Source organism: Aquarana catesbeiana, linkage group LG01 (genome assembly GCF_042186555.1).
Source record: "Aquarana catesbeiana isolate 2022-GZ linkage group LG01, ASM4218655v1, whole genome shotgun sequence".
Lineage (NCBI taxonomy): Eukaryota > Metazoa > Chordata > Amphibia > Anura > Ranidae > Aquarana > Aquarana catesbeiana.
Genome location: NC_133324.1, coordinates 974790946 through 974812879, shown reverse-complemented (window position 1 = coordinate 974812879; position 21934 = coordinate 974790946). Strand labels below are relative to the sequence as shown.

Genomic DNA, 21934 nt, shown 5'->3' with positions numbered 1-21934 from the left:
CTCATTATGGACAGAGTGTGTGTGAAAATTTAGAAATTCAATGCATTGATAGTGGGGACCCCTCTTTCACCTGTTCCAGACTTCACTGGCATAAATAATTATTGTTTGTCTCTTTGCACTCATTCTCTATACGATCACACAGACCTCGTATTGACAAATATTACACCAAGTGCATGGAGTGTGTTCAGAAATTATGTTTGTATGTGAGTGTGCATTTGTCCTTCTGTGTGTGTCCCCCGGGGGTATCTTCCCTTCATATCTCATCGCAGTATATCTCATACACAGACACACACAGATCACTGCCATACAAAGCCATTTATTTTGAGAGAGAAAAGCAGAACAAAGAATTACATTGTCTCAATAAACATGTTACAGGAGAAGATCACACATCTGATCTGATCAATATGAAGATTATTGATGAACCTCCAGCTAATCAATGACACTTTCCTGTGATCAGATGAATGGAATTCCAGAATGTGTACAATGGATCAATTCCAGAGATCTAATGACTGAAATCCATTCATCCTACAAAACAGATTTACTGACCAACCTTCCCGGAATGTGTGTGTGGAATGTCCATATCACAGATTGTTCCCAGGAAAGAAGTCATTATTGATGGGATAGAAGAAGACCAACATCCTCTATACAAGTCACTCCTCCATTTCTAATAAACATCTCCTATTCCCCAATGGAAACATTTGTATCTTTACAAAGATCTGATCTCTGTGTGTGTATGGAGTGAGCGCAGTGTCTGGATGATGACACCGAGAAGGAAACATTGTCAGATCATCAGAAACACTGTGACACCCACCTAGACATCTCCTTTCATTTGTTGCAGAAAAATAACATTGTGATGTATTTATGAAATAAATTGCATAGATATTCATTCATCAAAACTGCCTGTAGATTTGTTACGTATGAAATGGGCAACATTGAATGTTTTCGGGCTAAGATGTCTGCAGATTGAATTATTATAATTATGAATTGATCTGCAGAGAAGGTAACCTGAGAACATTTAAATTGGCCCCATCTGAACAGAATGAATGTATATGCAGTTTCAATGAATGAACAACTGTATATTTATAAACACCCCCCATTGTGATAACATAACATTTTGGCTGTATTACTTCAAGCAATGACAAGATTCATATAAATGTTAGAAAATATAGAAAAGAAGATGGAAATGAGTAAAGAGTCCTGTATATTAAAAGAGAAAACATTTCCCTTGTAGGTATTTTACCCGGATTTGGCTCTGATCAGGTCCGGCTGGTGAACAGTTGGCAGAATAAGGAAAGTCTGAGCCAATCCAGATTCAAAGGTTGGGCTTTCCAGGCCGGGGTCTTCTTCAGGAGTGGTGTAGTATGGAAAGTCACTCATTTATATACATTAGGATGGGGGATGGTCAGAGTGTTCTGATCTGTCTGGAAAGCTGAGCATGTCTTTCATTGTAGAAGGAATTGGTTTGGGTTCTCACCCTGTGGAGGACAATGTTTTAGTCTGTGGAGGTCTTCATCAGAATTGGTGTTCTCTGGAGGCTTTCATCAGGAGTTGTGGTTTTTTGGAGGTCTTCATCAGGATTGGTAATTGGAATCTAGGCTCCCTGTAACAGGCAGGCCTTGTATAAAAGCAGAAATCAGCAGAATAGAAAGCGATGCAGAGAAAAGCACATGGCTCAGGATTTCATGGTAAGACGGTAGAGAGGAGGACAGTCCACCACATCTCACTCATTTTTTCCCAGTAATTGGCTTGAGGGAGCATAATTTTTCTTCCCATTTAATCTCAGAATACTTTGGAACTTCATCTCCCTTCAAAGTGACCATCTTCTCGCCACCATATGCATCGGCAGAGTAGAGGATCCAAGCTCCTTTGTTCACTTTATGTGATAAAGCCTTTCTCTCAAAATCATGGGTGGTCAGGGATGGAACAGGTTCTGTCAGTGGCACCGCTCTGCCCTTATAATTGTCAGCCTCATACAGGGTGATATTGGGATTGTCTAGACCGCCCTTCACGACTCTCACAGACTTGATTTTATCGATCCATGATGAGAGTGAGCTGTAATTGCCTGCCGTGAAGCATTCAAAATCCCCCTTATAGTTAATGTCACTGTAGACAATCCATGGGTCTCCAGTGACTATGAGGGACCTGGCTTTGGCAGAGAAGCCAAGAGTTGACAGGTCAGGGGTGTCCTCCTTTATGATCACAGAATTTCCCTGGAAATCTGTTTCGTCGAAGAGCTTAAGACTCATCTTCTGCTTCTATGTGAACGTCAAGTTCTACCGGGAACAGAAATCTCTGCAGGTTGGAGTGAGTTTTCTCTTCAGCTGCCGGGAAAATTTATACAAAATCCTCAGTGATGAACTCAGGTGAACTCCCTCTTATAGGAGGTGTCTTTGTTTCTTCAGAATATTTGTAGATTCTGAATTACACCATATACAGGAAATTAATGATAACTCTTTAGTTCTTTGGAATTGGTGACCTAACGGGGGAGGGGCAATGGTCTAAAAAGTTTTTATTTTTTTAACCATTTCAAACTTTATCCAAAACGACTGAATAAAAAAGTTTAGCTAATCATGGGACTTGTATGGTTGGGATTTGGGGGAACATTTTTTCTTTTGTTTTTAAGAATTCTAAAAAAGAAATGACAGATCACAGATGAATGTTAGCACATTGGCTGGGAATTGTCTGACAATCTTCATCAAATACGGTCATGGCGATGAAGTCAGTGGCATCTCCTGGGAAAAGCTCACAGGCATCAGGGGGCGGCAGTACCATCTTCTAAATGCCTGCCAGCTGCTGCCATACCATCCTCTGAAAAGTGATTCACTGTGGATCACTTTTCTCTGAGTGGTAAGTTTACCACCTGACTGAAAGAACACTAAGAGACACAATGAAGGAGCATTTTGGTAACATAACAAGTGGGAAAAGAAGTAATGTGTCTACTCCTTCTACTGACCTAAATAATGTGGAGGTGACCTCTGCGGAGGGGTATAGAGAAGATTGTAAGGGCAGAGATACAGAGGGAGGAATTCTGGATTCTAACCCTAAACATCAGGATTCCAGCAGGGAGACATTGTGAATGGGATCTTACTCATTACCATGGATGAGATTACTCCCTCCTGCACAGCTGGGAATTGAGGACAGACTAATATATATATATATATATATATATATATATATATATATATGTGTGTAGCACTAACTCTCGGTGGAGCTGCTGGTTTAGGCAGGTCTGTTACCTTCACTTTGCTTCCGTTGGCTTCACCGGCATCGGGTCTAGGGGTTCCATTGAGTTTACTGCTGGACGACACACGCACCAACACTGGAGTACGTTTTCAATGCTTTAATAAACAGACAAACTTTAGGAAGTAGCAGGAAAGAGACGGAAAAGGAAACTTTCAGGAGAAACTCAAATATCTTCTTCTAATATCTTAGCGACAAATGTCCCGGTAGATTTCAGATACTATATGGAATGCGCACCCCTCATGGGACACACTCTCCGCTCGTCTGGATAGGCCTCTCTCACCGGTCTAGCAGCCAGTACGCAGCACGAATCAAAGTCTCTGCCACAGACTTGTTTGGGGGGGGTAAATCTGCACGATCCTCTGCCACAGGATGTATCAGATCTTCTGCAGTGAACAGTCAGTCACAGTGCCTGAACCTTTAAGCTGAACCGGCGACACTATGCTGTATAATTACTTCTTTCTTGGATACGTCCTCCAGCCAAGTCACCAGGCCCCTCTATAGACCAGCACTCTGCATGATCCTTCCATGACGGGTCCTCCCCTGGGATCTCCTCGATTGTCCAGCTTCGTCACACAGGACTGACAGCTCAGGACCATTCAGTGGTAGGCCCCAGACAAGCCTCTGGACCCACCCCTGCGCCGCTGTATCATGGGCCTCCCGATCGGAGGACCACGAGTTAGCTCCTTAACGCATACCTGTCGGCCAGGAGGGCCAGCAGGTGTCTGTAAAACGACTTTAGAACATGGTGTCTGTCCCATAAATACCCCCTTGCCAGAATGCAACTCGGAGGACCACCTCCACCGAGCTTGTCTCCAAGACAGAGGAGCATCTATATCCTTCGACATGTTGCCTTTCCAACACTGACCAGTGGCAACAGCGACACCCACCGGTCAGCACGGAAGCACACACAACGTCAGCCAAGCTGGAACAGAGGCAAACTTTTAACCTTCCTAACGCACAATTTATAAAATGTACCTAATCGGTGGTACATTGTAAATCTACCAGTGCTACATATATATTATAATACATTTCATGTGTAAGTGAGGTTTTGTAGACCCTTTTGTAGAGCCTGTCTCTATGTATGGTGCAGGTCTGGATTTATTTCTCTTCATTCCAAGAACTGGGAGGAAGAGTTCTGTATAATAAATATTGTAGCAGCCTGCAGTTTACTAGTTCTGCCACTAGATGGTGATCTGTCAAACAAAGGAAATTGTATTTGTTACATTTGGTCTGGCTCACACCTATGCAGGGTTCAGGTTGCATATTTCAGGTGCATTTTGTGTTTTTCAATAAACCATTTGGATCCATTGAAGTCTATGGAACCAAAAACCAGAAAAAAGTCCCCGGCCCTTTCTATAAAATGCACAGCTGTGAATGTGACCCATAGGAAATCATGTTACATGGACTGTAGTGTGTTTCTGCAAAACTGAAAACGCACTAAAAAAATGCATAGGTGTGATAGAGGCCTTATTCCCTTTTTTTGCGGCTACTTTTTATTTTTACACTTATTTGTGTTTTTTGGTGATGTAGAATAATATATGTTCAAAGGCAAATGCTGTGATAAATATCTATGTTCTAAAAATGTTTATTTTTTATTTTTTATATTTCTGATTGATTATGATTAAATAATGAAGGGGTTAATGACTATGTGGGATTAATAAATGTTTCTAATTCCACATTTTTTTTTCTAATTCCACAAATAAAGCATTTTTCAATCTATTGGTGTTTGGGTTGTGGGTAAGTTACGCCTAGTGCAGAACATGTGTGTACAAAGGATCGGGTATTTGATGGGATTATATGGTGTCATAAGTAGAGAAACAGCACTTCAAAATATAAAACTTAGAAGGTTTATTAAATACATAATTAAAATAAGACCTTTAAAATGATGTTAATACATGCTGGTTATACGGTCACACAAATATGTTGAGTCCACCTACACAAATCTTATATCAAAATGTTCAGCTATCCCTGCTGCCACTAAACATGTCCACGGCTAAGCCATAGTCCTGATAGTTTTCACAATATGACCATTTGTTTGCAACTCACGCCGTCCATTGACATTCATTGAAACTACACTCTAGCCCCCTCCAAATTTGAAGGGCAATTTCTAAACTGCGACTGTGCCTTCATTTTTAATATTTCAGAGACATACTATACATCAAAATCTAGGTCTGGGTCTTGTGATTCTCACAATATAAAGATCTTCGCTGTAGGATGTATAGTTTTTAAAATACGGCCATTTGTTTAGAGGTCATTTCAGGAAATTTTAGCCATTAATCAGAGTGTACTGTTAGTGTTTGTTTTGTTGCCATGGTTACCAAAGCTTCTGTTATACACAGGGGGGAAGGTGGCTGGAGCATCTCAGCTGATTACAGAGCCCGGGGGCGGGGACAGACACACCATGTACTGATTTATAATAGAGGAATATGATGGGGCAGTTTTGATGGGGTAATTCTGATGGGGCAGTTTTGATGAAGCAGTATTTGGGAAGCATAAACAGGGCATGAGCGTTGCTAGGAAACAGTGGTTGTAAACACAAGATGCTGAGACACCCCAAATGCATGTGACTTCATCTGCTAGACTTGATAATGCTTGTAGACTCCTCCCACAGTTTTCACACTACAGAGACAAATAATATACCGAAACGAGCGGATTGTTCCCGATTGGTGTGTTATCACTTTGTGGAATGTTTTGCCGAATGGTCCACAAAATGACGTTTTTGCGGCGAAATTGGTCCCATAGGAATGAATGGCGAAATGTTCAAAACTAGAGTGGGAAGTGACAAAAGCTGACAACCCCATGATCAGCCAAAACATTATGACCACCCCATGATCAGCCAAAACATTATGACCGCCCCATGTAAAAAAAAAAATATTTTTGAAAAAAAAAAAAAAAATTTTGAAAAAAGTAAAAAAATCATTTTTGAAAAAAAAAAATCATTTTTGAAAAAAAAAAATCTTTTTTGAAAAAAATGTTCAGCTCTTTCAGCTAATGATGGGACTTCAACTGTTTTACTACTATTTATACTTTTTAAAATATTAAGCTTTTTAACACTATTCACAGTTACTCCGCCCACTCCAGTTGTAGAGGCAAGAACACTTTCACAATTTCCCCAGAAATTGTACCTTTTCTAGTTCTTACTATTATAGCCAAATTTACCACCCTAACTCCTCCCACAGTTTTTACACTACATAGACAAGTAATATACCGAAACATGCGGATTGTTCCCGAATGGTGGGCTATTACTTTGTGGAACGTTTCGCCGAATGGTTCACGAAATATCGTCGTTTTTGCGGCGAAATTGGTCCCATAGGAATGAATGGGGAAACTAGAGTGGGAGATGACAAAAGCTGGAAAATCAGAACATGATTTCTAAACTGCCGCCACTCCCTCATTTTCAAGCCCACCTACACAAATCTTATATCAAAACGTTCAGCTATCCCTGCTGCCACTAAACATGTCCACGGCTAAGCCATAGTCCTGATAGTTTTCACAATATGACCATTTGTTTGCAACTCACGCCGTCCATTGACATTCATTGAAACTACACTCTAGCCCCCTCCAAATTTGAAGGGCAATTTCTAAACTGCGACTGTGCCTTCATTTTTAATATTTCAGAGACATACTATACATCAAAATCTAGGTCTGGGTCTTGTGATTCTCACAATATAAATATCTTCGCTGTAGGATGTATAGTTTTTAAAATACGGCCATTTGTTTAGAGGTCATTTCAGGAAATTTTAGCCATTAATCAGAGTGTACTGTTAGTGTTTGTTTTGTTGCCATGGTTACCAAAGCTTCTGTTATACACAGGGGGGAGGTGGCTGGAGCATCTCAGCTCTGATTACAGAGCCCGGGGGAGGGGACAGACACACCATGTACTGATTTATAATAGAGGAATATGATGGGGCAGTTTTGATGGGGTAATTCTGATGGGGCAGTTTTGATGGGGTAATTCTGATGGGGCAGTTTTGATGAAGCAGTATTTGGGAAGCATAAACAGGGCATGAGCGTTGCTAGGAAACAGTGGTTGTAAACACAAGATGCTGAGACACTCCAAATGCATGTGACTTCATCTGCTAGACTTGATAATGCTTGTAGACTCCTCCCACAGTTTTCACACTACAGAGACAAATAATATACCGAAACGAGCGGATTGTTCCCGATTGGTGTGTTATTACTTTGTGGAATGTTTTGCCGAATGGTCCACGAAATGACGTTTTTGCGGCGAAATTGGTCCCATAGGAATGAATGGCGAAATGTTCAAAACTAGATTGGGAAGTGACAAAAGCTGACAACCCCATGATCAGCCAAAACATTATGACCACCCCATGATCAGCCAAAACATTATGACCGCCCCATGTAAAAAAAAAAATATTTTTGAAAAAAAAAAAAAAATTTTGAAAAAAGTAAAAAAATCATTTTTGAAAAAAAAAAAATCATTTTTGAAAAAAAAAATATATATTTTTGAAAAAAAAAATATTTTTGAAAAAAAAAAATTATTTTTGAAAAAAAAAAATATTTTTGAAAAAAAAATTTCTTTTAAAAAAAAAATTATTTTTGAAAAAAAAATATATTTGAAAAAAAAAATATTTTTGAAAAAAAAAAATTATTTTTGAAATAAAAAAATTCATTTTTGAAAAAAAAAATTACCTTTGAAAAAAAAAATTACTTTTGAAAAAAAAAAATCATTTTTGAAGAAAAAAAAATCATTTTTGATTAAAAAAAATTCATTTTTGAAAAAAAAAATTACTTTTGAAAAAAATGTTCAGCTCTTTCAGCGAATGATGGAACTTTTTTACTACTATTTATACTTTTTAAAATATTAAGCTTTTTAACACTTTTCACAGTTACTCAAGCCACTCCACCCCACCCAGTTACTCCGCCCACTCCAGTTGTAGAGGCAAGAACACTTTCACAATTTCCCCAGAAATTGTACCTTTTCTAGTTCTTATTAAGTGTTCTTGCATAGCAAGACCACTTACTGTTATCTCACATATATATTATTCTTATTATTATAGCCAAATTTACCACCCTAACTCCTCCCACAGTTTTTACACTACATAGACAAGTAATATACCGAAACGTGCGGATTGTTCCCGAATGGTGTGCTATTACTTTGTGGAACGTTTCGCCGAATGGTTCACGAAATATCGTCGTTTTTGCGGCGAAATTGGTCCCATAGGAATGAATGGGGAAACTAGAGTGGGAGATGACAAAAGCTGGAAAATCAGAACATGATTTCTAAACTGCCGCCACTCCCTCATTTTCAAGCCCACCTACACAAATCTTATATCAAAACGTTCAGCTATCCCTGCTGCCACTAAACATGTCCACGGCTAAGCCATAGTCCTGATAGTTTTCACAATATGACCATTTGTTTGCAACTCACGCCGTCCATTGACATTCATTGAAACTACACTCTAGCCCCCTCCAAATTTGAAGGGCAATTTCTAAACTGCGACCGTGCCTTCATTTTTAATATTTCAGAGACATACTATACATCAAAATCTAGGTCTGGGTCTTGTGATTCTCACAATATAAAGATCTTCGCTGTAGGATGTATAGTTTTTAAAATACGGCCATTTGTTTAGAGGTCATTTCAGGAAATTTTAGCCATTAATCAGAGTGTACTGTTAGTGTTTGTTTTGTTGCCATGGTTACCAAAGCTTCTGTTATACACAGGGGGGGAGGTGGCTGGAGCATCTCAGCTGATTACAGTGCCCGGGGGAGGGGACAGACACACCATGTACTGATTTATAATAGAGGAATATGATGGGGCAGTTTTGATGGGGTAATTCTGATGGGGCAGTTTTGATGAAGTAGTATTTGGGAAGCATAAACAGGGCATGAGCGTTGCTAGGAAACAGTGGTTGTAAACACAAGATGCTGAGACACCCCAAATGCATGTGACTTCATCTGCTAGACTTGATAATGCTTGTAGACTCCTCCCACAGTTTTTACACTACAGAGACAAGCAATATACCGAAACGTGCGGATTGTTCCCGATTGGTGTGCTATTACTTTGTGGAACGTTTCGCCGAATGGTCCACGAAATATCGTCGTTTTTGCAGTGAAATTGGTCCCATAGGAATGAATGGCAAAATGTTCAAAAGGAAATGTTGCTAGGAAACAGTGGTTGTAAACACAAGATGCTGAGACACCCCAAATGCATGTGACTTCATCTGCTAGACTTGATAATGCTTGTAGACTCCTCCCACATTTTCCACACTACAGAGACAAGTAATATACCGAAACGTGCGGATTTTTCCCGATTGGTGTGCTATTACTTTGTGGAACGTTTCGCCGAATGGTCCATGAAATATCGTCGTTTTTGCGGCAAAATTGGTCCCATAGGAATGAATGGCGAAATGTTCAAAACTAGAGTGGGAGGTGACAAAAGCTGACAACCCCATGATCAGCCAAAACATTATGACCACCCCATGATCAGCCAAAACATTATTACCGCCCCATGTAAAAAAAAAAATATTTTTGAAAAAAATAAAAATTAATTTTTGAAAAAAAAAATATTTTTGAAAAAAAAATATATTTTTGAAAAAAAAATTACTTTTGAAAAAAAAAAATTAAAAAAAAATCATTTTTGAAAAAAACAAAATTCATTTTTGAAAAAAAAAATTTCATTTTTGAAAAAAAAAAATCATTTAAAAAAATCATTTTTGAAAAAACAAAAAAACAAAATCATTTTTGAAAAAAAAAAATCACAAAGCTCTGAGGGGAATTATAGCTCCTCTCACACAGCTCTAAGGACAATTATAGCATTATAGCTCCTCCCACACAGCTTGGAGGGAAGTTATAGCTCCTCCAATACAGCTTTGAGGGGAATTATAGCTCCTCCCACACAGCTCAAAGGGGAATTATAGCATTATAGCTTAGCATTATAGCTCCTCCCACACAACTCTGAGGGGAATTATAGTTTCTCCCACACCGCTGTGAGGGGAATTATAGCTCCTCCTACACAGCTCTGAGGGGAATTACAGCTTAACATTATAGCTCCTCCCACACAGCTGAGGAGAATTAGAGCTCCTCCCACACAACTCTGAGAGGAATTATAGTTTCTTCCACACCGCTGTGAGGGGAATTATAGCTCCTTTTAAACAGCTCTGAGGGGAATTATAGCTTCTCCCACACAACTCTGATGGGAAATGTAGTTTCTCCCACACAGCTCTGAGGGGAAATATAGCTTCTCCCACACAGCTCTGAGGGGAATTATAGCATTATTGCTCCTCCCACACAGCTCAGAGGGGAGTTATAGCTCCTCCCACACAGCTCTGAGGCGAATTATAGCTCCTCCTCCAACACAACTCTGAGGGGAATTATAGCTCTTCGAACAAAGCTCTGAGGAGAATTATAGCTCCTTCCACAAATATCATCATGCCATCTAAAGGAAAGAGATCTAAAGCTGCAAAGATACGCTGGACTAAACTAGATCCGGAGCCCCACAGCAGCATAGTGGATATGGAGGTTTGTGACAGTGAATGTGCCCAGGAGGTACATAGTGAACCTGTGGTGTCATTTTCATGTTCAACTCAGTGTCAAGTTCAAGAGCACAGTGACAGTGTGATGGACACTTCTGAAAACCATGGCATGCAAGAACCATGTGTACCAAGTGAGATTTCTGTGCAGGCATCATTTCATCAGGGTCATCATGGCTATGGAAGGTTAAGGAACAAACAGTGTACATGCATGGCTCTGACATTTTTGGCATACCACAGTGAGCTTGATGATGTGAGAAAGGGTGATCTTGATCAAATACTGAAGAAGGGCAACAGCTTGTATGGCTCAACAATAAAACAGCTAAAACAAAGAAATGTCTATCAGCATCAACACTTGACAATGGAAGAAGTGCCCCTCAGAGTCAACACTGACAAATATGAGTATAACGTTGTTGAATCTCCAGTGTTATCGGGATGTATGAGAGACACGGTAGACGGTGACAACCAAGGTTGGTTTGTTGACCTCTCCACAAGACTTCAGTGCCTCAATGCAGATGTTACACATGCACTTTTTATAGTAGTGCCATATTGCATTGCATTGTTCAGAGACAAGTCTGGGAGATATGGACTGTTTGATTCTCATAGTCGAAATAAGGATGGACTTCCTGCCACTGGAAAAGGAAAAGCTGTTATGATCACTTTTACACATTTGTGTGATATGGGGGCAAGGATTTATAAGTTGTATGAATTGCTCCTTACAGACACCAGAGGCCCTATTGATGGACTGCAGTATGACTTCATGCCAGTCTCATTTCATCGTGCAAGACGTCTGTCAGATGGTTTGCTGTCCCCACTGGTGCAATCTGACAAACCACATAATGCAAAGCATGTGGAGAACAAAGTGACACAGATGACCAAAGATGTAACACACACTGGATTCCCAGCCAGCAAGCATTCTCCACGGTCAGTTGATGCGAAATCCTCACAGGGCATATGGAAGGACAGTAAGGTATTGTCCAAATTAAATGCACAGAGACGACAAAAACTGAAGACAAGACACAGAAATGAAAGAAGGCGTGATTTCAAGGCTACAAAGATGTCTGTCACCAATAAGAAGAGGACATACATCACCAGCCGATACAGAGCAGATGCTGATTTTAAGTTGAAGCAGAAGCAATATATCATTCGCAAATATGCAACAGATGCCAATTTCAACTTGAAGCAGAAGCAATACATCACCAGAAAATATGCGACAAATGCAGATTTCAACTTGAAACAGAAGCAGTACACCACCAGAAAATATGCGACAAATGCAGATTACAACTTGAAGAAGAAGCAATACATCACCAGAAAATATGCCACAAATGTCGATTTCAAGTTGAAGCAGAAGCAATACATCACCAGAAAATATCATAATGATCCTGCTTTCAGAAAACGTCACTTGCAACATTGCATGAGTTACATGAAAATGAAGCGTCAAACTCAAGCAGATTTTCGCATAACCCATAAGATGCAATGTGCCTTCAAAATAAGAATGAAATACAGACGATGGACTCGTGTCATGCGGGAATGCAGTCAACCAGTGGACAACAGCCTAATGCAGACAGCTATATCCACTTTCCATGAATGCATTAAAGCTGGGCCAACATTTGTGTGCACGATGTGTCATCGCACCCTTTTCCCTAACCAAGTGAAACATTGCATTCACAGCAATTACAAGAAGAATCTACACATTGTTGCTGCCTGTTTGACAGGGAAATATGTCCATGTGTGCAACAATCACTGTCAAGGACCTGAACAATGCACCGTACCAGATGAAAGGACCAAAGAATGGATTTGTCACAACTGTGATTTACATTTAAAAGCAGGACACAAATCATCCATCGCTGTAGCTAACAACATGGAGCTGGCGCCCATTCCCCCAGAGCTCTGCGATTTGAATGTGCTGGAAAGACAACTTTTGGCCAAAATACTGCCATTTGCCAAGATCATCACACTTCCCAAAGGTCGACAGGCAGCTATACATGGCGCTGTAGTGTGTGTGCCATCCGAGGTGGAAACCACGGTCAATACTCTACCAAGATCGCACAGCAAATCCCAGTTACACAGAGTCAAGCTGAAAAGACGTCTGACTTACAAAGGCCACCAGCTGTTTCATTATGTCAACATGGGAAATGTAGTAGCAGGTCTGTCAAAACTCATTGACACACACCCCGACTACAGTGACATTTCAATTAGAGTGGATGAGACAATCGCTGATGATGATGATAATGATGATGGGATGGAACTCGACAGTTGTGACGAAACTGAAATGATGGAGATACTTGAACGCATCGAAAATTGTGATCCATCAGAGGTACAGTCTGCATGTTTACCGGCTGCTTCTGAGCAACAGGAAGGCCATGACCAACAACCTCCCAATGCAGAGGATGAGAAGGATACACTAAGACCTGGAATTGGCCTAGACAGTTGTTTGCAGCCATCTGACCTTGGAGAGGAAGCACTGACACACGGTGATGGAATATTCAGCATTGCACCTGCACAAGGAAACACACCTGTCAGCTTCTTTAAAGTTCCTAGGCTTGAGGCAATGGCTTTCCCTGTTCAGTTCCCTACTGGACAGAATACATTGGACCAGGCAAGACAAGTCAAACTGTCCCCGAGCATGTATTTCAATGCAAGGCTTTTTTGTGTTGATACTCGTTTTGCAAGAGACACAAGCTACCTCTTCTTTGCGCAGTTTGTCACAGAAACACACATGGCCAAAAGCAGCATGTCCATCCAGTTAAGGAAAGGAAAACCCAATACCAGGGATGGACGGAAAATATCCAACAAGCTGCTACAGGACAAGTGTGAGGTTGAGAGGTTGGTGCGAAACCGAGATGCCACAAGGTTCATGCAACCACTGAGAGGGAGTCCAGCTTACTGGGATAAAAATCTGAAGAATTTGCTAGCCATGGTCAGACAATTGGGTAAGCCAACATTTTTTCTTACCTTCTCTGCTGCAGAATTCAGATGGCCAGAGGTAATAACGGCAATAAAGGCAGAACAAGGTCAAAAGGTGGATTTTGCGGGGCTAGACTGGGCTGAAAAGTGTGACATTCTTCGAGGCAACCCAGTGACCACCATGCGCATGTTTGACAAACGGGTTGATGCTCTGATGCGAGAGCTGCTGTTGGGTCCTGCACAGCCAATTGGTGAAGTTATCGATTACTTTTACCGGGTTGAATTTCAGGCGAGAGGGAGCCCTCATATACATTGTCTCTGTTGGGTAGCAGGAGCTCCTATATTTGGACAAGACAGTGATGACAAGGTGTGTGCCTTTATAGATCATAACATCTCATGCCAGCTGCCTGATGAAGCCAAACAGGCCTTACTTCACAGATTTGTAACAGAACTTCAAATGCACAGCAGATCTCATTCAAAATCATGCAAGAAAGGTAACAGAGTATGCAGATTTGGATTTCCAAAGCCACCTATTAGAAAAACGAGGATAACTTACCCGATGCCAGAAGAACAAGGAGATTGTGCAATGAAACCACAAGCAGCCAAAAACAAACTGAAACCAGTCTGGGATTTGCTTAATAACCCAAAAGTGCAGCTTGAAGACATGTCACAGCTACTGGCACAGTGTGATATGACTTTGAATCAGTACAACTCCTACATTCAGGCATTGACCTCCTCAAGCGTGATTCTAATGAAGCGTGATGTCAAGGACTGCTGGGTGAACAACTATAATCCACATTTGCTGACGGCCTGGAACGCCAACATGGACATCCAGTACATTCTTGATGAGTATGGTTGCATCATGTACATGTTGTCCTACATATCCAAGCCAGAACGGGAGCTGAGTGACTATCTCAAAACAATAGTCAAATAAATGAGCCCAGAAACAGCGACAGAACGAGAAGAAATGAAAGAGGTTCTTCAGGCTTATTCAAAACACAGAGAGGTCAGCGCCCAGGAGTCTGTGGCCCGTACGTGCAGCCTGAAAATGAAGTCTTGCTCACGTGAGGTTGTTTTTCTGCCAACTGGTGACAACGCACTGAAAATGAGTCTCCCGCTCAGTGCATTGCAGAACAAACCAGCCGATTCTCTTAATGTGTGGATGACGAGTTTTGTCGACAAATACAGAGCCAGACCTGAAACACCAGAGTTTGAGTCCATGTGTCTGGCAGACTTTGCATCCCATTACAGGGTTGTCTATGGCAAGCAGAAGGAAGATGGCAAGCAAAAGGAAGACAGCAAGCGTGTCAGCCTATTGAATGAAATGGGAATGATTCAAAAACGCACGAGAGGGAAGCCTGCAATCATCAGGTACGCACGCTTCTCAGAGAAGAAGGACCCCGAGAACTACTACGGCAGACTGCTTAAACTGTACCTCCCCCACCGTTCAGAGTCATCACTGAAAACTGTAAGGTTCCCAACACACCAGGATTTTTACAAAGGCGCCTGTGTGAGCTTACCAGGAGAAGAAGCAATCCAAGCAGTGTCTGCAATTGTTACCAGCAACCAAAAGAAGTTCGAACAACACAACAAAATTGTGGAACAAGTCTTGGATGACTTTGTAAAAAACGGACCTGTTGAAGATGCTTGGAACACCTTTGCCCCAGAAGCTGAGTTGGATAGGTTGGAATGTGTAGAGGAACGCAAAGAAGGGGAGCCACTTCATGAGAATGAACAAGATGATGTTCCGGAGTATACACGTCACAAACAAACAGGTGGAATTGCGCTTACTGTGAAAGCCCCACAAATGTGCCCTGATTTCCTTCGGAAAATGTACAGAAACCTTACCCGGACACAAGCTCAGACATTCTACTCAGTTTGTGACTGGTGCACTAACCGTGTGCGTGGCCTAAATCCTGACCCATTCTATTACTTTGTCACTGGTGGTGCAGGGACAGGCAAATCACACCTGATAAAGTGCATCTATGCTGAGGCGACAAAGATACTCTGTAAACTTACCAGACTACGTGAGGAAGCAGACATATCCATGCCCAGCGTTTTACTAACTGCATTTACAGGAACAGCAGCTTTCAACATTTCAGGCAACACATTGCATTCTCTGCTGAAGTTGCCAAGAAGCTTGAAGCCACCCTACCAAGGACTTGGAAATCTAATAGATGAAGTGAGGGCACAGCTGTCAAATGCGGAGATCATTGTTATTGACGAGGTGTCAATGATTTCAAAGCCCCTGTTTGCCTACATCAACTGGAGATTACAGCAAATCAAAGGCAGTAAGAAACCTTTTGGTGGTATGTCAGTACTAGCAGTAGGAGACTTTTACCAGGTCCCCCCGCTGGGAAAAAGTAAGCCACTCTGCGTGTTTGAGGAAAATACCAATGACGTCTGGAAAGACAACTTTCAGATGATCACGCTGACAGAGATCATGCGACAGAAGGAAGACATTTCATTTGCTGAGCTTTTGAATAGAATCAGAGTCAAGCAGAAGACTGGCACCTTAAGCAATGATGACAAAGCTCTGCTTGCTCAGGCTTTTACAGATCCCACCCACTGCCCTAATGACGTGCTACACATATTTGCCACCAACAAAGAGGTTCACAAACATAATGCTGCAACTGTGTCTGTTCTCCATTCAAACATCACCAACATAGATGCCGACGATTACAGAAAAGACCCTAAGACAGGAGTGATGCTGAGGCAACACCAACCTTTCAAAGGACACAAAGACAATCTGATTGACACACTGCAAGCAGCTGAAGGTGCCCGTATCATGATCACAAGAAACATTGATGTAGAAGACGGGCTTGTTAATGGGACATTTGGCAAGATTGCAAGAATAATCATCCAGACTGAGAATGGTGCTACTACGGTAAACAAGCTTGGGCTTGTGCTGGACAATCCAAATGCAGGACAGAGATACCGTAACAAGTCATCTTGTGATGCTGACAACTTGGTGTACATAGAAAGGGTAGAGGAAAACCTGAGACAGAAAGGAGTTGTTCGCAGGCAGTTCCCCCTGAAGTTGGCTTTTGGATGTACGATTCATAAGTGTCAGGGGATGTCGATACAGTCGGCAGTGGTCTCATTGAAACGGGTCTTCCAACCGGGAATGGCCTATGTTGCTCTGAGTAGAACGACTACACTACAAGGACTGTACATAACCGACTTTGATGAGAAGAAGATCTTTGCTGATCCTGAAATCACAGCTTCCCTGGATTCAATGAAGAATGCATCACTGGAAAGTGTTATGCCCCTCTTAAAGTTTCTGCAGACAACAGACAAACAGCAAACATTAACAATTATCCATCACAACACGGAAGGATTACCAGCTCACATTGAAGATATCAAATCTCACCATGAGTTGACACTTGGAGATGTTTTATGTTTCACTGAAACTCATCTCTCAGGCTCTTCTGTTGCTGAAAGTCTCCAGCTGGAGGGCTACAACCTGTTCAAACGCAACAGACACCTCTCGTACACAAACCTTCCTGACATTGCAAGTAAAAGTGGCGGAGGTGTCGCCTTGTATGTCAGAAACCATTTCAAGGCCTATGAAAAGCAGTATCATCACAATGTGACTGACTTGGAGTTCTTGGTTGTCAAACTGGAGTCCCCTGTACAAGCTTTGATCGCTGTCGTTTACAGGCCACCGGATTACAGTATTGGCCAATTCCTTACTAACCTGCTGGGCCTCTTGCAATCTTTGGAAATAATGGATTGCCAACCTATAATACTCTGTGGAGATTTCAATGAAGATTTTCTGTGCAGAGAAAAGAAGCCAATATCTGACCTTCTTCACTCAAGAGGATATACTCAACTGGTCTGGGCAGCCACCACAGAAAAAAACACACTGTTGGATCACATTTACATCTCCAGGGTGCAGCAGTGTCTCCAGTCAGGAGTACTGCACAGTTATTACAGCTACCATTATCCTGTGTATTGTGTTTTGAGCAGTGGTTGTGAACACGCTTAGAGCCTGCATAAACAGGGCATGAGTGTTGCCAGGAAACAGTGGTTGTGAGACAGTGGTCATCAAACAGATAAAGTGGCAATGAGGGTCAGTTTACGTGGCCATAGTTATGTGGGACCATTTACAATTAGCTAAACATCATTCTCTATATTTCATGTTCGGTGTACTTGTTAGACACTGAACTCACTTACTCCCCCCCATCCATCACAGACATCTGTCCTCATCATATAGTAAGAGGAATACCGCGCTGTAGTGCACCCAAAAAGGGTACCTGTTCGTGAAATATTGTGAATGACCAAATAGGGGATAACCAAAATAGTGATGAAAATAACTTAGTGAAAAAAAATTAAAAAAAACTACATAATAACAAAAGCAGCCACTCTATGTGAGATACACACACTAATACAACAATATAACAAATATAGCAGCGCTGTAAATAGGAGTAAATACTAGTACCAGTGTTGAATAGGACTAATTGGTTAGAACCCAAATTAAATAACTAACACAGTTCTTGAAACCTAAATCAATAAGTGTTCACTGGACAGTCCTAACACAGTGAATAAAGTCCAAATAAATGTTGTGAAAATACATAGGCTCAGACCCCATTTTTTTAAAGCAGGAAATGTAAAATAGAAAAAATTCCTCCACCGCACCACGGTGGTAGCTGAAAATAAAATGCGCGCTTACCAAACGGCAAGCACAAGGGGGCTTGCGACCTTAACCCGGTCAGGGCCTTTCATTGGATGGGCTTCTAGGAAACGACATGCCACTTCATACAGCCAAAGGGTGATGATACCACTAGTCCACCAAGTCACAGGAAATCACTCTTATCATGGAGATTAATAAAAGACTCCTAGCTGGGGGGTTGTTCTCTTTTAGGGGTACTCCGGGAAAAGAGAGGGAAACAACATAGCGTAATCCTGGTTTTGAGGTTTATTAAAAGAATTAAAATAACACTTACAGTGTAGCAGATTCAAATAAGCATAAGAAGCCGGCTGGCTAAAACGATCACCCGTCCTACAGACGGTAGATGCAGCACGTCAGCTCGCCCTATCACACTGTCCTCATCACACTCACCCTCTCCTTCCTGTGCTATAGCCTGCTTGCTGATTTGTAAGACAAAGAAACAGCAAGGAGCAAAACTGCAGAGAAACTGAAAATTTGTAAGGGTTTAAAGTATATGCTTTAATGAATTGCCTTGTATCCAAAAAGTTCAAAAAGTTGACTGTTCAAAATGTTAATGTTAATGTTAATGTATAACGGAAATATACCGCCAGTTCGCTTGTGATGCAATATATTGAAATTATATGTACACTGTGTAAACTGTTTTTGACACACTTGATTTTGGGACGCGAGTCCGTCAGGTGCTATGCTTTGGCTGGGGCGGAATAAATCCTGGTAACCCTTAAGTCTGTGTCCGACAAAGTCATTTACCGATATTTCTACCTTCTACATCATTAGCACTTGTGCACTTTTTAAATTTGATCAATCAATTGGTTAGTGTAATGTTTACTATCTTTACTCACTACAAACACTCCACACAGTTACTCTGCCCATCTGCCCAGTTCAACCTTTCCACAGTTACTCCAACCACACAACAGTTACTCCAGGCACTCCCCCCAGTTACTCCGCTCACTCCAGATGTAGAGGCAAGAACACTTTTCACAATTTCCCCAGAAATTGTACCTTTTCTAGTTATTATAGCCAAATTTACCACCCTAACTCCTCCCACAGTTTTTACACTACATAGACAAGTAATATACCGAAACGTGCGGATTGTTCCCGAATGGTGTGCTATTACTTTGTGGAACGTTTCGCCGAATGGTTCACGAAATATCGTCGTTTTTGCGGCGAAATTGGTCCCATAGGAATGAATGGGGAAACTAGATTGGGAGATGACAAAAGCTGGAAAATCAGAACATGATTTCTAAACTGCCGCCACTCCCTCATTTTCAAGCCCACCTACACAAATCTAATATCAAAACGTTCAGCTATCCCTGCTGCCACTAAACATGTCCACGGCTAAGCCATAGTCCTGATAGTTTTCACAATATGACCATTTGTTTGTAACTCACGCCGTCCATTGACATTCATTGAAACTACACTCTAGCCCCCTCCAAATTTGAAGGGCAATTTCTAAACTGCGACTGTGCCTTCATTTTTAATATTTCAGAGACATACTATACATCAAAATCTAGTTCTGGGTCTTGTGATTCTCACAATATAAAGATCTTCGCTGTAGGATGTATAGTTTTTAAAATACGGCCATTTGTTTATAGGTCATTTCAGGAAATTTTAGCCATTAATCAGAGTGTACTGTTAGTGTTTGTTTTGTTGCCATGGTTACCAAAGCTTCTGTTATACACAGGGGGGAGGTGGCTGGAGCATCTCAGCTGATTACAGAGCCCGGGGGAGGGGACAGACACACCATGTACTGATTTATAATAGAGGAATATGATGGGGCAGTTTTGATGGGGTAATTCTGATGGGGCAGTTTTGATGAAGTAGTATTTGGGAAGCATAAACAGGGCATGAGCGTTGCTAGGAAACAGTGGTTGTAAACACAAGATGCTGAGACACCCCAAATGCACGTGACTTCATCTGCTAGACTTGATAATGCTTGTAGACTCCTCCCACAGTTTTCACACTACAGAGACAAATAATATACCGAAACGAGCGGATTGTTCCCGATTGGTGTGTTATTACTTTGTGGAATGTTTTGCCGAATGGTCCACAAAATGACGTTTTTGCGGCGAAATTGGTCCCATAGGAATGAATGGCGAAATGTTCAAAACTAGAGTGGGAAGTGACAAAAGCTGACAACCCCATGATCAGCCAAAACATTATGACCACCCCATGATCAGCCAAAACATTATGACCGCCCCATGTAAAAAAAAAAATATTTTTGAAAAAAAAAAGTAATTTTTGAAAAAAGTAAAAAAATAATTTTTGAAAAAAAAAAAATCATTTTTTTAAAAAAAAAAAAAATATTTTTGAAAAAAAAATATTTTTGAAAAAAAAAAAAATTATTTTTGAAAAAAAAAATATTTTTGAAAAAAAAATTACTTTTAAAAAAAAAATTATTTTTGAAAAAAAAATATATTTGAAAAAAAAAATATTTTTGAAAAAAAAAAATTATTTTTGAAAAAAAAATTACTTTAAAAAAAATAATAATTTCGAAAAAAAAATTATTTTTGAAATAAAAAAATTCATTTTTGAAAAAAAAAATTACCTTTGAAAAAAAAAATTACTTTTGAAAAAAAAAATCATTTTTGAAGAAAAAAAAATCATTTTTGATTAAAAAAAATTCATTTTTGAAAAAAAAAATTACTTTTGAAAAAAATGTTCAGCTCTTTCAGCGAATGATGGAACTTTTTTACTACTATTTATACTTTTTAAAATATTAAGCTTTTTAACACTTTTCACAGTTACTCAAGCCACTCCACCCCACCCAGTTACTCCGCCCACTCCAGTTGTAGAGGCGAGAACACTTTCACAATTTCCCCAGAAATTGTACCTTTTCTAGTTTACATTTACAATTTTTGCAAATATTCACACTGTTTACACCATCCCAGACTTACCCAAGCCGCCAACAAGAAGCACCAACCCGACCATCTGCAACCTTAAAGGGGGAGGGTGTCATGTGACCACAGGAGACACATATAGCCAAACCTGAACACTTTAGCAGCGCACAGCAATTTTTAATTTTTCTTGCAGTATACACTATATGATTGTAAAAGACTTTGGACACCTTTGGTCAGTCAGTCTGTTCCCCAGTGTAATCAGGTAGGTCAGTGTAGGGATAAGGTAGGTCAGTGTAGTGGTCAGTGTAGGGATCAGGTAGGTCAGTGTAGGGATCAGGTAGGTCAGTGTAGTGGTCAGTGTAGGGATCAGGTAGGTCAGTGTAGGGATCAGGTAGGTCAGTGTAGTGGTTGGTGTAGGGATCAGGTAGGTCAGTGTAGTGGTCAGTGTAGGGATCAGGTAGGTCAGTGTAGGGATCAATGTATGAGTGTAAGAACAATTACACTCTGTATAACCTTGCTCTCTGTACAGCGCACTCCTGAACCCTGCGCTGAGTCACAGAGTGTAATTGTTCTTACAATGTTGGGCCAACATACATGAAATAAATGTTTTTTATATCCAAGGCACTAAAGTTGAATATAAAACCTCGTACTTTATACTACAAAAGGAATACAATGATCTGAGGGATCTGGAGTAAAAACTGGACATACACTGACCTACCTGATCCCTATACTGACCACTACACTGACCTACCTGATCCCTACACCGACCACTACACTGA

General features: G+C 40.7%; 1 protein-coding gene across 1 annotated transcript; it reads right to left on the bottom strand.

Moving 5' to 3' along the window:
• Window positions 1–1724: 1724 nt before the first annotated feature.
• Window positions 1725–2246, bottom strand: LOC141128879 (epidermal differentiation-specific protein-like). The gene has a single exon (XM_073616502.1). The coding sequence runs from the start codon at window positions 2244–2246 to the stop codon at window positions 1725–1727; it is 522 nt and encodes a 173-aa protein (XP_073472603.1).
• Between the last annotated feature and the right edge of the window lie 19688 nt (window positions 2247–21934).